Genomic DNA, 14,291 nt, shown 5'->3' on the forward strand with positions numbered 1-14,291 from the left:
TATAGCTACACAGAAGATAAACTAATAATGTCCTGATTGGTAAAAACAAGCCTTTAGTGTTCATAGCAAAAGGTATTAAGTGACTGTTGGATGCTTTTCAGGGTATAATTTAGAAAAAAAAATCTTCTGAAAACTGAGCTTTTAAACCAGTTTCTCATTCAATTCAAACAATGGCTCAGGGTGAGGCCTAGAAAAAATAGAAGTTTCTTTCTCTGAAACATAGCTCAAACTGCTTGTAACTTTAAAGACTTAGATAAGGGGGATGAAAGATAACCTAGATGTTGATCACACCAATAGACCTGGCAGTTTCAAGAATTTAGAAGGGTGCATACCATCTCATTAGCACCTGAACACATGGGTGGGAGAAGGTGTTCGTTCAATTGAAGCCAACGAAGATGCAGGGTGTTTGGGTTAACTGGCAAACTCATCTGATTGGTCAGATCACCTAATTAGCAACAGACCTGATGGTTGTGACATCATTTGCTTTACATTTGATTGATTGATTAGAATGAGGCCAACACAGCTTGTTGGGCAAAAAGGGAAGATTTTTCATTATAATTTCACCTTGTGTCTGAATTACATCTGACTTTGGGACACTTCTTAGTTTAGACTTACTGCTTTGTTATTTTTATTCTCACTGTTCACTGCGCTTGTATTAATTCTGCACAATTTTAAAATAAACTACATATGAGACCTTGTCTGGCCAGGCCATGTGTGTCATGAAACGTAATGTCAGATAGCAGAGATGTAAACTTTATAAAGGGCATAAACACAAAGTTTTTTTTAAAAAAAATCCTTAAAATAAAACATGCTTCAAACATTAGCACTCTTCCAATATTTTATGTTGCAGTCTCTGATAACTGACAGCACTTGCTCTGAATTATTGCATCAAAATCTGGAGATAATGTCTGTGCTGTATCAATTAGTATGCTGCTCAGGTTTGTATCTATAAGTTGCAAACTTACTTCTGATTTATTGCTATTCATTACAGAAATGTCATGGTCAATGCACTGGGCCCTAGGACCCAGGGAAAAACATGAAATGCCTGGGCATTGTGAGCTTTTGTACATAAACTGCTTACTATGCTGGTCAGGAACTATGCTTTCCTACTGAGAAAGATTGGATCATGAGGGCATGAATACAGTGAAAAGGAGAAGGGAACTCAGTTGCACCCAGGAAAGCCCAGCTTAACCAGAGAAAGGGAGAGGGAGAAGGGGAGGTAGGGAGAGAGAGAGAGAGAGAGAGAGGCAAGGCAAAAAACTCTTACTTACCTGGAACAAAACTGTGTTGGTCTTAAAGGTGCTTTAAGGCAACAGAGGAAAGCAGTGTCTCCCTCTTTCCCAAGGGAGAGGGAGGGAGGAGCCTCAGCCAATGGAGGAGCTTGGCTCTGTAGCTCTGCTGTGTGATTGAGAGAACCTGGCACAGCTTGAGCTTTGATTGGGGAAGAGGGAGGGGGAAGAGGGAAAGAGTGGGGAGGCTGCTTTGCTTGGCTGTCTCAATCCCATGGAGAGAAAAAAAGGCGACAACAGAAGCAGGAGAGAGGGAGAAGGAAGCAGACCATGGAGGGCCACATAGAAACCCTTTGGGGTCCGTATCAGGCCAATGGGTCGGATATTTGACATTCCATTCGAATTTGAAATGGTAGTGCATTATTTCTACAGGATTTTCTATTACCTGTATTTTGGCCATGAAACATAAAACACTGCTAATTACAGAAGAGTTTACCATCTCAGGCAAATGGAAGATATTAGAACTGGCATTTAAATTAATTATTCAAAACTGCTATAAGAAGCATGATACTTACTGAAGGGTTTTTGCTGAGGCCAACTTCCTGACCACAAAGAGTAAGGACATGGACCAACTTTTCTTTTGTCCTTTTCTTTAAAAATAAAAAGGAAGAGAAATTTTAAGCAATGACCTATATATAACAAAGCATTTAAGATGGCTGTCTACTATTTTTAAGAATAAGGCTCCATTCCAGCAACAAAGAGGGAGTTTTACCTGAGGATACTGAGGTCTCTTCCAGCTAACAGGAACAAGGACATTAGAGTTAGACCCAGAAGAGGTTGAAGAGGTACTACGTGTGACAGGCATTATTCTCGATTTTCCATCCCGACCTGAAGATCCCTGCAGTTCATCGTATCGTCGCCCAATAATTGGAGTCTTAAAAGAAAAACAACAACTGAAACAGAATATTGAGCCATTTAAAGTATTTCTCATAAATTGTCTCAGTAAAGTTTTGCAACCATATTGTAATTTCTCCCTTGGCTGAGGGAACAAGGCCACCAGAAAGTCTTGGTTGAACTGAGATTTGACAGCCTATAAGCAGATCTACTCAGAATCGCAGTCAAGTCTATACAGTGGGGCTTATTCCCAGATAGGGCTTTTTTGTAGAAAAAAGCCAGCAGGAACTAATTTGCATATCAGGGCACACCCCCTTATGTCACCATTGTTTTGCAAAGCGGTTTGTTTTTGTTTTTTTAAGAAAAAGTTCTGCAGAAACTTATTTGCCTATTAGGACACACCAAGCCAGCTGGAACTGCTAAAAAAAAAGCCCTGTTTGCAGGAAAGGATTCTTAGAATTGCACTGTAAATTCTCGTAGCCACTACCTGCATCAGAGAGGGAATTCAACACTGTTTTTTAATGACTAAGTCACACTATATTGAAAAGTATGGCTAATAGTTCAGGTTTATGGAAAAAATTAACAATATAACTATTTTACTTCCTTTTATTTTCCAAAAAATGTTACTTATTCCTTCCCTTCTATCCAAGAATCAACATATTTGTTATACTTGGACATTTTTACAATCCTAGGACTGAAAAAGGAAACACTAAGATTGATATAACTACATTAACTGATATATGATAGGCTGTTCCCCCCATCCGCCAGAAAGGCTGCCAAAAGGAGAAGACTAAGGAGACCATATTCTTGGGTCCCGGGTCACCCTGAGGGCCCATGGACTTGAGCAAGTGATGCTATTTGCTCTCACATGATGTTTGGGTTGGGTTTGGATGCTATGAGGAGGACCCAAAGGAAATCTTTGTCTGGAGGCCTGTGGGGTATTCTCAAAAGCCCTGATTGTTAGGGTTGCCAGTCCCCAGGTGGGAGCAGGGGATCCCCCAGTTTGGAAGCCTTCCCCCCACTTCAGGGTCATCAGAAAGCAGGGGGAGGGGAGGGAAGTGTCTGGTGGGCACTCCATTATTTCCTGTGGAGAACAATTCCCATAGGAAATAATGGAAAATTTATCTGCAGCTATCTGGGGCTCAGGGGGGCTGTTTTTTTAGATAGAGACACCAAATTTTCAGTATATCATCCAGCGCCTCTCCCCAAAATACCCCTCAAGTTTCAAAAGGATTGGAACAAGGGGTCCAGTTCTATGAGCTCCCAAAGGTGATCCTATCCTTCATTTCCAATGGAGGGAAGGCATTTAAAAGGTGTGCAGTCCCTTTAAATGTGATGGCCAGAATGCCCTTTGGCGTTCAGTTATGCTTGTTACAACCTTGCTCCTGGCTCCACCCCCAGTGTCTCCTGGCTGCACCCCCAAAGTCCCCAGATATTTCTTGAAGTGGACTTGGTAACCCTATCTGAGGTCTTGACACTGCAGTGTGGTTATTTGCTTGCTGGTTTGTAGACCCAGAGCATCTTATAAGTACTGTACTAGGAACAAATGGAGCTAGAGAATAAGGCGTATTATGAGAAACTATTATTTCTTTTCGAGGTTTATTTCTACTTATCTTTTAGAGTCATCTGCCTTGATTGATCCTTTCTAACTAGAAATCAGAAAACCTGGGACCTTCTGCATACAGAGCACAACCCCCTGAGTTGTGGTGTGATTCTACCTGCCACACTAGGTACAAAGGATGCAATACCTCTTCCATCCTACTGGTTTATGGGGGAGTGCATAGAGATGTTCTACTGATAGAAAATTTTGTGGGAGCTTCCATAGAAACACACATGTTCATTGTGAAAAAATGCAGTACCTCAGAAATATCAAAATGGAATTCTAAAGTTTTCCCAGGCAGTTCCTTGGATGCATTATTCCATACACGATGTATTTCTATCTTTGAAAGCTCACTGTGCTGGCAGGAAGGCAAAACCAGGCTTGCAGAGCGGGACACCACCAACTTTAGTATATTTAGGGCTTCTCGCCAATGAGCACTCTGGAAACAAAAGTTGAGAAAAAATGCACCAAGTTATACATGAGTGGACATTAATTCTGTAATATGATTTAAATACTACCTAAAAAAATGATATATTAATACATATAATTATAATATGCTTGGGGGCCCATTACAGTACTTGTTTGAAATGTAATATGCGTTTGACAAAATAGATATAAGCATATATATACACGTAGAGATCACACTGAGAATTAAATTGGAACAGTACTGCAGTACATTATTAACCTTCCGGAGCATGCATTATTCTCCAGCTCAGTAAAGAAGAGTGAAACCACATTGCATTTCCTTTCTGTAATATTGCTATTTGACACAGAACTTGGCATCCTGACACTCGCTTTTGATTTCTAACATTCATTGTATGGGGGGGGGGGGGGTGCGAAAATATGGGCAATATTTGGCGAAGAACCTGAGATTTGTTCTGGTGATTTTTTTTTCTTGTAGAACATTGTTGTTCACAGAATTCATGAAGAGCCTGTAATGCTTCAAATATGCTTGGATTTCTTACATATTATGAGTTCTTTTCTGTATCCTTCTTGCTATGTATCATTCTGATGGCACAGTGGTTGAATAAGACTCAGAGAATGTCAAGGGATAGCACTCAATGGATGGCTTTGGAGTCTAACATTTTCGGGTTTCCTTTCCCATAGTCCCACTCACCTCTGCTACCTCTTCTTTGCATAAAAATTCTTCAGGTATTTGAAGTGTCATAAATCATGAACACTAAGTAAATGTATGAACATGTGCTAGAATCCCATAACGATTCTAACTGTAGACTTTGGACTTAAGAACAAAAGAAGAACACTGCTGGATCAGCCCACTGGTCTATCTACTCTAGCAACCTGTTTCACAGCAACCAGTCAGTTGCCCTGGAAAGCCAACACACAGGACACAGAGACCAAGGCGTTCTGCTAATGCTCCTAACCCTGGCATTGAGAAGTATTTGGACTTAATTCCATCCCTGATTATACAATAATCATGTAAACATATTCTGTATAAGCCAAACAGTATCACCAAGATATTAGGCAAAGAAAAAAAAAGACTATTCCTAATAATTTAGGCAAATATTTAACATTTTAGTCACATCTTTGTATACAAAATTTACCTGCACATATTTTTCAATGGTCTTTAGCACTTCCATGTTAAACTGTTTTACTGGAATGTTTGACAGGTCCATATAACTAAGAAGACTGTAGATTATCTGCAGAAGTGACTGCTGCATAGTGGGAAGCCCCTTTTCCAGAAGCTGTTTGGAAAAATATATATATATATTTTTAAAAAGTGAGTTCAAAATCCTTTTCAAATAAAAAGACACTATAACCATGAATACTGTGACCTAACTAGCCTGTTCACATCAGCACTCGGAAACTAAGTAGGGTTGGCCCTGGTTAGTAGTTGGATGGCAAGGCACAAAGGAAACAAATATATCTGCTGTTACAAAGGGAAATGTGCTTAATTTTGGCATTACAGTTTATATATTAAAAGTTCAAGGAGATTTTCAGAAGTTTTGATGGATCTGTTTTTGGTTTCCCTATTTTGAAGTGAAGATGAGGTAACTGCAGCAGCTAGCTCCACCTCCTGCGGTTGCAGTTTTGTGCCCACCATGCTATGTCAGAATTCCAAAGCCCACAAGCTTAAAAGGGTTGAGGGCCCCTGGATTAGAGTCCATAGCACACAACAGTTAGAAATTCTGCTGATGGAAGATGTGATATGGAATTCAGTGAGCATAGCATTCACTAGCTCTGGTCTGAAAATAATTTAACAAGATACTGATGAAAAAACTTGGCAGGGAACAAGCATGAAACAACAAGGTGATATAATAAGATAGAACAACAGACTATGCAGACTGAGATGCTTTTTTTACTGAGGGCTCTTCCATGTAAATTATCCTAGCAACAGAAACCTATGTGAGCAGTTCCCAGAGGTAGTGCTCCCCTCACTTCCCCCGCATAATACAAGGTAAGTTCATACTTCTCTTGGCAGAGTGATGTATATTTGGTTTAGAGATGTCAGCAGATAATAGTAACATGCAAACTGTTTGTTAACAAATGGAAAAAATTCTGGATAATAGAGACTCAAACAGGTAACTATTTTCAACTGAGGAATTTAATTTATCATAAAGCCTTAGGAGACATGTTCTTAGTCAGGGCTGGTGCCAGGCTTTTTGGTGCCGTAGGCGAGGCTACATACTGGCACCCCCTCCCCTCCAGCCGCTGCTTAAAGACTACCAGTGAGGGGGAGCTCATCCCCTCCTCTCACTAGGTAGCTGCTGATTCCACTCTGTAAAAAGTAACTGTAAAAAGGGGTTTTCCTAATATCCAGCCAGTATCTTCCTCCTTAATTTAAGCTCATTCTTGCAAGTCCTCTCCTCTGCTGCCAATAGATCTCCTTGGAATACCAGCAGTCAGGAGGTGGGGCAGGTTTCACTTTGTCCTAATTGGTACTACACTCACTTCAGACTCATTATATGAACCACACTTCCTGATTCCAGTCTGACACAATTTTTCACATATATTTATTTTTACTTTCTCAAACAAAGTCACTGCTAATTTCCAGTTGAGGCCGGGACAATGAGAGAAAATATTTATATAATGCTGTCCCAAGACTATCATATTGAACTTAGTACTTCAGAAAACTAGTTCAAAGACAATTAAAAGTAAAAACATACCTCAGCCAAATACGTAATCATATTTAGAGTAATGTCAGCAAATGCTTCATGAAGGTAACGGCAAACAACGTTGACCCATGTTGCACAATCTCTTGTATAGCTGTGTGTTTTATAAAGGGTCATGACGTGCGCAAGGTTTGACAGCTTTGGGTTCTTTTCTTCTAGACAAACCTAATATATGAAAATCAAACTATGTTAAGAACAAGCTGAAAGTAAATTTGAGGCTTAATAATATTTGCTACTAAAAACAAATATACCTGAGCGATCCTCTCTGCTATTTCCTTGCAGAACTGATTAGGATTGTCAAAATGCTGAATTAAATGAGGCAGGAGGCATAAGACATTCAACGGGAATCCTGGTGTTTAAAAAAGTGAAAGTTCAAGAAAGCATGAATATTACAGATTTTATCTTGTATGTTGTTGTTAAATAAAGGAATTTCAAAATTAACAAAATGCACACAACACACAAGCAACTGATCATTAGTTTATATATGGTTCCCTTTTCCATTCCCAGGACAGTAAGAAAATGTTTATCATATGCACAAACTAAATAACATATTTTAATAGATGGTTTAATATTGAATGTAGACAAATGAATAGATTTAAAATGAAAGCATGTTATCTGGCATTCATGAACAACAGAGGTTGCTGGTTAATCAAATGTTCTGGATACTCAAGTTTATTGCTCTGCCCCACCCCTTACTCAGAGGAAACTGAAGTGACCCTGTCGGAGCGGGAGTAGCAGAGTGAGGGAGATGACTTGCCCGACACAGGGCTTCAGGAAAGAAAATCAGGCCGACACGTGCAACTAGTGCCAAAAGGTGTATTAACATATATACACGACAAGTGCTCTCTTGTGCAGTCTATACAATATCACCTCCACGGACAAAGTGCTTCGCCTAACCACCATCTCACAGGGAGAGACCTGTGTGATGCACACACAGATCATATATAGTCCAAGCAGCCAATCCTGGCCGTGCTGACTCAGCAGATTGCATCACTTGGCTTCTGCCGGCTCAAGCCGGTCTGCTGATCAGGTCACTGTGACCTAGCCTGGCAGCTAGATCACCAGCTGTCATACTGTAGCTGTCAGACTGGGTTTATGTAGATTCTTGCTCCAACACACCTCCTAATCTATTTAAACCCAGTGCACCAAAACACTTTACACAGTTTACATACATGTCCACCAGCGACATTACAGTTCATATTTACGTAGCTCGGAACCCTTTCCGGAATTCGTTCAGGAACTCATCATGATTGTAAAACACATCATCGTGTTCCTGTTCAGCCAGCTCTTTCAGACGCTTGGCTTCAGCCTCCTTCTCCCTTGCCTCGCACTCTGCCACCCAGGCTTTCCATTTCTTAGCCTTTTCTTTTAACATTTCCTCTAATCCGGGTGGGTCTGGGTTGACAGTCAGAGTGACATAGGGACACTTGTACCTAGCGGGACGTTGGCCTTTGGTGGACCTGGCAGACACCCGTGGCCCTGTGCTTGGACCAGCTTTGTCTTCTTCGGGTTGCTCTGTTCCCACCTCCTGGGCTGGTTGCTCTGCCCCTGTAATTGGGTGTTGAACCTCCTGACTCTCACACTTTACCTCCAGTTCCTGCATTTGAGGCTCTGCCTCCTGACTCTGCTCGTCAGGCTCTGTGCCAGCATTCGGCTCACCTTCTCCAGCCCCACTGGGTGCCACCTCCTGGGCTGGAGTTCTGGGCTGCGCTCCAACATCGTTATCGCTACTTGGCAGCAGGACAAATTGTTTCTGCAAGGAGTGCAACCTTGGCCAGCTGCTTTCTTCATTGAACTGGGCACTCTTACTAAGTGTTATCTCGCTTTTGCTATTGCAGAAACGATAACACCTGGCCCTTGGCTTGTAGCCCAGAAAAATTAGGCTCTCTGCCCGGACATCCCCCTCCCCGCTACTCGTGGAGTGGATGCCAACCCGAGCCCGTGACCCAAAGACTTTTAAAGAACTCAAATCTGGGGTCTTGTTCAACAGTAACCTGTAAGGCACATTTTTCACAGTATTACACCAAACCCTATTTTGCAAAAAAACAGCTGCATGTATGGTTTCTGCCCAATAGGTCATTGGCAGTTGTGCATCCTCTAACATGCAATACATCACATTCTGCAATACAGCCCCATGCCCATTTTCTCGGGGCGTTGCCGGGTTCGTCAGACGGTGGGCAATGCCCTTGTTCTCCAGCCAACGTTTCATCTGGTTAGATAAGAATTCCCCCCCTCTGTCGGTTTGTACAGCTAGGAGATTAACCCCTAATTGTCTCTCCACTGCTTTGACCCACTTGGTGAATGTCTTATACACCTCAGACTTATGCACCATGGTGAAAACCCACGCGTACCTCGTGTGGTCGTCGGTGGCCACCAAGCAGTATCTCCTCCCCGACAGACTCTTTGGCAATGGGCCAATAACGTCTAAATGGACTAGTTCCAGGGCTCGTGTGCTTTCCCTTGAGCTTTCTTTAGCAACAGCACACGCCTTGCTTTTGGTCTTCTTGCAGACCTGGCAATCCAAGTAACATTTGCAAGGATTTACTTTCAAACTAGGCACAAGCTCCAGGGTTTTCTTTAACGCCCTAAATCCGCAGTGCCCAAGTCTCCTATGGAGCAAATGTATACAATTATTGTGCACAGGCTCATTCGACACCTGAGCCACCTGGGCACAATCACTCTGGACCACATACAGTTTACCTTCCCTCTTTCCTGTCACAAGCAACTTTCCCCCACCTCCCAGGATTTTGCAGCAGGTTTTCTCAAATCTCACCTGGTATCCCTGGTCAAACAGTGTGCTAACACTCAACAGGTTAGACTGCAGTGAGGGTACATACAACACATTTTGCAACATACATTTCAGTGCAGGAAATTCCACATTGCCTGAGCAAACAGAATTGGCAGTGGTCCCATCAGCCAATCTCACATACTTATGCTCAGGACTGTCAATGTTTTTCAACAACTCCTTCTCGCAGCAGAGATGGCTCGTTGCCCCGGAGTCTAAAATCCAAGCAGACCCTGTGCTCTCTACTGCAGACGTGACCAGCCGGGTTGCTTCCTCACACGGGCTGGCGGTCCTCCGCTCTCGCCGCACACGCCCCCGCCTCTTCTCCCTCTCAGGGCAAGCTCGGAGCAGGTGCTGCGACGACCCGCATCCATAGCAGCGACGGACTGCAAACGCAGTCGGCTCCACTTCCTCCACCTTCGGACGCCTGCCAGCAGCAAAAGCTGGCTCATTCTTGGCTGTCTTCCCGGACACACCGATAACAGCACGCTGCCCGGCCGACACCCCCGGACAGCCCACGGCCGCAATTCTCTCTTGGAAGTCAAGCAGGTGGGCACAGACGTATTCCATGGTCAGGGTCGCTACGTCCACCGTCTCCAGAGAAGTTATCAGGGGAGTGTACTCAGGTGGCAACGACGACAGCAAAATGTACACTCTGTCGTCTGGAGCTACAGTCTTGCCTCTTGCCTCCAGCTCAACGAAACAGTCCGTTAGCCGTTTGATGTGATCTTTCACACACCCTCCAGCCGGCATAACGGTGCGGAACATCCTCCTTGTCAAGGCCATGAGGGAACCAGCAGTGGTGCTAACATGCACCGCACTCAACGCGTCCCAGGCAGCCTTGGGAGTGTCCTTCCCTCGCACATAAACCAGCTGGTCATCTCCTATAGACAGCACTATGTTGGCCAGTGCCTTATCCGATAACACAGTCTCGGCAGGAGATAAGTCAGCAGGGGGGTTACTCACGAACAGCCATTGCCCTTCACGCTTGAGGTAGTGTTGCATTCTCAGGCTCCACACCGCGTAGTTGGCTGAGGTGAGCTTCTCAACGGCTACTCCAAGCTGTTGCTGAGCCATCGTGCCGACTCCTCCTCACGGCTGGCTGCCGACGTCCCTCTGGCTCTCAAACAGAGAACGGTGGTGCTTCTGTGTCCTTCACCGGCGTTCCTCGCCTCCGGCTCTTTCCAACCTCACAGTCAGCTCAACTCTCAACTCTCTCCTCCGCGCAGCGGAACCGCCCTGGGCCCATAACCCTGTCGGAGCGGGAGTAGCAGAGTGAGGGAGATGACTTGCCCGACACAGGGCTTCAGGAAAGAAAATCAGGCCGACACGTGCAACTAGTGCCAAAAGGTGTATTAACATATATACACGACAAGTGCTCTCTTGTGCAGTCTATACAATATCACCTCCACGGACAAAGTGCTTAGCCTAACCACCATCTCACAGGGAGAGACCTGTGTGATGCACACACAGATCATATATAGTCCAAGCAGCCAATCCTGGCCGTGCTGACTCAGCAGATTGCATCACTTGGCTTCTGCCGGCTCAAGCCGGTCTGCTGATCAGGTCACTGTGACCTAGCCTGGCAGCTAGATCACCAGCTGTCATACTGTAGCTGTCAGACTGGGTTTATGTAGATTCTTGCTCCAACAGACCCAACCCCATCCCACTGGAATACCCTGACAAAAGCTCCCATGCCTGATGGAATGCTACCCTTTCACTTGAGCTACTCCTACCAGCAGGCCAGGCAGACAACAGGGCCAGCTGCTCAGAAGCCCTCTAGAACTGGATCCCAACAGCTGCAAAAAAAGCTGAAGGGGAAGAAGACACCTGACAATGACATCAGCTCACAGCACCAGCTGTCAGAAGCAACAATTGGTCAGTTGAAGAGGTGGAAATGGGGCTTTTGTGCCAGAAGACATAAGGGTATGATTGCTGTGAAGGAGGGGAGCTTACTTTCTTGGTAACTGCCTGTTAACTGAGCATTCTGAATAATCAAGTGCCAAATGAACATACATGAATACATGAAAATGCCTTATAGTGACTCAGATCCTTGGTCCATCAAAGTTAGTACTGTCTACTCAGGTAGAGATCTTTCACATCACCTACTACCAGATCTTTTAACTGGAGATTCTGGGGATGGAACCTTCTGCATGCCAAGCAGATGCTCTACAACAATCACAGCCCACTGCTTAATAACAAAGCCAATAACAAAGCTTTTATTGAACAGTATATTTAAAGATATATGCATATAAAACTACCTATTGCTTGGGAAGAATCCACCATAGAGACTCGAGATACTGGGGTCAACAAGCTGAAGAGCTGTAGGGTGAGGTCAGTGGTGGTCAAGGAAGTGAAGCCTTTAAGCAGCAGCTGCTGGAGGCCTGAGAAGTCTGTCCATTTCAGCTGTCCTTGTAGCTTTTCTAATTTATCTCTGTTTTCCACTTTATCCAGCGGTAAATGAACAAGCAGCTTATTCAGCAACCTCAGTGCCATTAGATATTCAAATTCAAAATCAGATTCCATTAAAGCCACAGCGACCCAAAAGATGGTGGCTAACAGGTTGGTTGGGTTGTTAATATTGTTGGGATCTGTGAGGCTATCTTTTAAAGAAGAGGAGCTTCTAGTTTTGGAAGAGAGACCCTGCTGGGTACAGGCTTGTATCCTGTCTAAGGTTGCACTGCGAGGGGGATCAGAAGATCGGTCCACATCACCAAATTTCTTTGGCACAGAGAAGCTCCTTTGGTGCCTACTACGTTCTGTAGTATTGCCACTTGCTGCCCCGGGATTGACATTAAGCTGGCCTGTGCTCTTCCGACTGGCAGTCAGTTTTGAGCTTGATGTTAAATCTGGAGATGACCTGAGAAATGTAAAAATAAATAAAAATGAATCTGTAATAGCAAGCAAAGCTCCAATGAGTGAGTAAAGAAGTAAAAATTGATTGACAGGTCACAGAAAATGAAGTTTTACACTTCCACATTTTTTCTATGTACTGGATGACATTAGAATTCTATCAATCTTATGTGGAACACAGTGCTTCACAAGGCCAAATGCCCTAGTTACATCAATACTGTGGAGTCCCACTGCAAATACAAAGCATTTCCCAACAGAGTCCATGGGAAGCACCTTCTATTCATACTTTGTAGGAGAATTACAATGCAATCTCAGCCATATTGGTCTGAAGCAACAGAGGCCAACAAAGCTTAATTCTGGGAATAGGCTTTCATGTGTATGTATACATCTTCTTCTCAGAATTAAACTTTGTTGGTCTTAAAGGTGCCACTGCACTCAAACGTTGTTCAAGTGCAATCTTAAACAGAGCTACCCCTTTCCACTGGAGCTTAGAAAAGTCTAGATTTGTAGGAGCAAAGGACTACAATGATGAGTCTTTACAGGATCTGGGCCTTGCTACTTCTCAAAAGGAGGAAAGATGGCTCAGCTAAGAGCACTGCTTTTAATGACTGAACCCAGTTGCTCCTGGAAAAGAAACTGGTTACTTACTCTTGCTGTGAGACCAAGGTGAGTGTGGATCATTGTCTGCATGCTAGTGGACAATCCTGCCTTGGAACTGTGCTCCTGAATCTGAGAACCTGTTGCTTGGCCTTGGACTCTGCTAATTGGATTCACCCCTGACTGTACTTTCTGCTTGTGAGTGGGAACTTTTGGCTTGACCTTGAAATTTACTTTGGGCCTTGTACTCTTGGACAGACCACACTGCCTATCTGTGGCCAGGGCTGTGGGTTGAAGAGGTGGACCACACTGCCTATTTGGTAAGCAGAATAGGAGAAGAAGAAGATGATGATGAATTGGATTTATACCCAGCCCTACATTCTGAATCTCAGAGCTACTTACAATCTCCTTTACCTCCCCCTCCCCCCCCACAACAGATACCCTGTGAGGTAGGTGGGGCTGAGAGAGCTCTCACAGACAGCTGTGTGAGAGCTATGGCTGACTCAAGGCCATTCCAGCAGCTGCAAGTAGAGAAGTGGGGAATCAAACCCAGTTCTCCCAGATAAGAGTCCGCACACTTAATCACTACACCAAACTGTCTGCAATATATGCTCTATATGGCTGAATTAAATGGGGGTTGGAGGAATCTTTGATAACAAAATCTTTGGAATCATCACTACAATATATTTAGAAATGGAGGGTGGGAGGGAATCTTCTCTAGTGAGAGGACCTGCCCCGGACAGGCAGGGGTGACTCACCTTGGCTGAGATGAACCTGACTGGCAGCTGCAGCAGCCGGGCCAGGAGGCATCCAGGACAGGCAGGGAAGGGCTGCAGACTTTAGGTTCAGTAATGAAGTTTGGCAGCCAGGTGGAGCCAGGCAGATAGTAAAGGCTTGCCTGGAAAAGGGAGCAACCTGGAAGTAGCTGCAGTTGAGACAGGGCTTCAGGGCACACCTGGTTGGGTGAAGGGGGAGAGGGAAGAAGCAAGCCAGGGAAGGGGATTGGCCTATTTAAAGAGGATCTGTGAAGTAGCCTTGCTCAGGCACTGTGGGTACTGAAAGGCAACCTCCTCCCCCCTCTGATGTCTTGCAGGCCTTCCACTGTAGGGGAGGTCATGGTGGAGAAAGGACAATGCAGCCTTGACCAGGGGGGCCTTGCACTTTCTAAGGGACTGGGCAACAGATTTGTAAACACAGATTAT

The 14,291-nt window shown here is 44.2% G+C and overlaps 1 protein-coding gene across 2 annotated transcripts in view; it reads right to left on the bottom strand.

Moving 5' to 3' along the window:
* The window catches only part of FRY (FRY microtubule binding protein), a 225,217-nt gene that overhangs the window by 35,996 nt on the left and 174,930 nt on the right, over positions 1–14,291 (bottom strand). For both annotated transcript variants that reach the window (XM_060234716.1, XM_060234717.1), the window contains exons 44-50: positions 11,901–12,499; positions 7,106–7,203; positions 6,849–7,019; positions 5,286–5,426; positions 3,983–4,162; positions 2,002–2,163; positions 1,805–1,879 (exon numbers count right to left, since the gene is read on the bottom strand). In XM_060234716.1, coding sequence (XP_060090699.1) covers positions 1,805–1,879; positions 2,002–2,163; positions 3,983–4,162; positions 5,286–5,426; positions 6,849–7,019; positions 7,106–7,203; positions 11,901–12,499 — 1,426 coding nt within the window. The remainder of the gene's footprint in view (positions 1–1,804; positions 1,880–2,001; positions 2,164–3,982; positions 4,163–5,285; positions 5,427–6,848; positions 7,020–7,105; positions 7,204–11,900; positions 12,500–14,291) is intronic.

Source organism: Heteronotia binoei, chromosome 3 (assembly GCF_032191835.1).
Source record: "Heteronotia binoei isolate CCM8104 ecotype False Entrance Well chromosome 3, APGP_CSIRO_Hbin_v1, whole genome shotgun sequence".
Lineage (NCBI taxonomy): Eukaryota > Metazoa > Chordata > Lepidosauria > Squamata > Gekkonidae > Heteronotia > Heteronotia binoei.